At 33.4% G+C, this 2,814-nt stretch overlaps 1 protein-coding gene across 1 annotated transcript in view; it reads left to right on the top strand.

Moving 5' to 3' along the window:
- Window positions 1-843: 843 nt before the first annotated feature.
- LOC106869153 (DNA-binding protein RFX6) overlaps window positions 844-2,814 on the top strand; it is a 113,729-nt gene continuing 111,758 nt past the window's right edge. Inside the window, exon 1 of the mRNA XM_052973435.1 lies at window positions 844-2,660. Within this exon, the coding sequence (XP_052829395.1) occupies window positions 2,531-2,660 (130 nt within the window). The 5' untranslated portion in view covers window positions 844-2,530. The remainder of the gene's footprint in view (window positions 2,661-2,814) is intronic.

Here is a 2,814-nt window from a genome sequence, read left to right as displayed (position 1 = left end):
ATATATATATATATATATATATACACAGTATATGAATATATTTATAGTATGTGTTTGTGTGCGTGTATCGAGTAGACACCTCAGATTGTATGAGAGCGTGTACGCATTAGGGTGTGTGTGTATGTACATGCTCATCTGGTTGTGTAGATAAATGTATTTGTGTGTATATGTTTGTGTGAGCACTCGAGATTTTCGTGACATTATATATTCGTACGTAAGTCAAAATCTATGTTTACAAGTATGTGTTTGTGTGTCAATATACACATACATCTACGTATGTATGCATGTATGCATGTGTATATGTACGTACGTGTGTATATGTGCATGTTCGTATGTGTCTATACGTATATATATATATATATACATGTATGTATGTATGTATGTATGTAAGTATGTATGTATGCATTTGTGTTTATGTGTTCATGTGTTCATGTGTATGTGCGTATGCCTGTCCTCTTGTCCGTTTGGCATATATTAATGTACGAAGTCAAGCCTTTATCAATGTTCTCAAAACTCTTATCTACTTTTGTTTGTTTTACATTCTCAAGTCTCTTGCCATCGTCCGGATCCTCTTTGCGCTTTTACACCGATTGTTTGTCCCTTTTAACTTCAGCTTTATATTTCCTTTCTCTCTGCTCTTCCCTCTTGTATGATCTTTTTTCTCTCTGTCGTGCTCTCTTTCACTTATTTTTTTCCTCTGTATATCTCTCCTTAAATTCATATACGTATCTCCGTACCTCTCTCTCTTTTTATCTCTATATCTCTATCTCTCTCTTTCTCTCTTTTTTCTTTCTCTATATCTTTCTATCTCCTTATCTTTCTCTCTCTGGATCTGTTGTTTCTATAAATCCCTTGTACTTCTACATTGGTTTCCTCCGTCTTCTCTCTAGTTCACACTCGCCAGACTTGACATATATATATAATATATAAATTATAGGTGTGTGTATATATTGAGGAATATATATCATGATATTGTCCATTTAAACATAATATTTTCCGAGGTAATATTAACGATATTGCTATAATATCATTTGAAAATGAAGTCATAAATTTCAAAGAACTGTACATAATTTCCAAGCTTCCCAGGATATTTCCATTCTAATAATTGTTGATTCCGACCACCCGACGGACTGCTGCCAAAAGGAACATAATTCTAAAGGATGACCATGATGACCATCATATTTCGGTGTCAAACACGTTCAATCGGAATAAAACGACCGTTCGAAGAACTAGAAGTCCAGAACGCCTACCTTCCTCTCCAGAGTTTGCTGTTGATTGGTCGAGACATAACGTCACGGTAGCAGCGGAGAACAGGACACCAGTGCTCTACGCGTACTACTGCTACTACTTTTACTACTACTACTACTACTACTACTACTACTACTACTACTACTACTACTACTGCTGCTGCTGCTGCAACTACTACTACTACTAGGAAGTATGAGATAATTACTAACGTTATTACAAAACCTTACCCCATTTCTAATGAACGGGACCGATGTTGTTACTGTATTGGCTGATATCACTCATACCACCAAAATCATAAGCACCCTCTGACTACCACTACTAATACCACTTCTACCACTACTCGTACTACTGCTTGTACTTCATTCTACTGTTGCTATTATTAGTTCTAAAGAAACACCGAATGTTTGGTCAAATTTCAACAAGGATTTTACTGAGGTTTTCTGGAAATAAAACAAGAAGAATTGCCAGTAAACTATATTTGGGAAAATAAGATTTTTACAATGGAACCAAATACGGTTGATGGTGTGATAGCATCCACTGTGGCCGCTGATGGCACCCACATAGGAGGGATAATGGTATGAAAATAGCTGGCTGTGGTCGTAGCGTGAGCTGAAGGACTGGTTTAAGAAATTGCAATAACTTGAATGCAACTGCTTATTGTATGAGAATATATCTTATAGACGTACCTTCACTTTTATTGTAGACGATCGTGATGATGATGATGATGATGATGATGGGGATTAAAATTATAATAAAGAAACAGATGATAATGATGATGATAATGATGCCTTCGTCGTGTTGGTTTTATCTCAATCGGCCGTTAGAGTAACTTCGTACGCAACCACGAAAACAAACGTTAGTAGTAATTAATACACTGGAATTATTATTATTATCATTATTTTTATTATTATTATTATCATTATTATTTATCATTATTATTATAATACTACTATTAGCATTAGTATTATTATTATTGTTGCTGTTATTATTGTTGTTGTTATCAATATTATTAAGAAATTATATAGAAGCAAATAATGATAATAATAATGATAAGAAATTCATTGATAAAATAATATGAAAGAAGAAAGAGAGTGGGGAATATAGTCCTAGGTGGATCACAAAGCCATATTTTGGGGGTGTTTTTGCTATTTTTTATCATTTTCGTATTGTGTTTTTAACGAATCGAGACGAGAAACAAAAGGGGAAACAAAGACGTGATAGAGACGGATCGAACGAAGTTTGGTGTCAGCAAAGTAAAGGTAAATCTACTGTCAAAGAAGACATGTACTGCACCGATTACAATATTCCATCGAAAAGAATTGGCGAGGATAATTCCCTTAATCTTGAACAACGAGAGGCAACAGAAGAGTCTTTGGATATACCAATATGTAAATACCAGCCCATCAAAAATAGTAAGTAAACGATATGTACACATATATATATATGCATTTATTTATATATATACGTATGTACGTATGTAAATATATATATAAATTTAAACATACATGCATAATACATAAATATATATATATATATATATATATATATATATATATATATATATAT

The sequence above is a fragment of the Octopus bimaculoides genome, chromosome 15, assembly GCF_001194135.2.
Source record: "Octopus bimaculoides isolate UCB-OBI-ISO-001 chromosome 15, ASM119413v2, whole genome shotgun sequence".
Taxonomy (NCBI): domain Eukaryota; kingdom Metazoa; phylum Mollusca; class Cephalopoda; order Octopoda; family Octopodidae; genus Octopus; species Octopus bimaculoides.
Note: the sequence above shows the minus strand (reverse complement) of the source record. Positions and strands in the feature narration are given on the sequence as shown.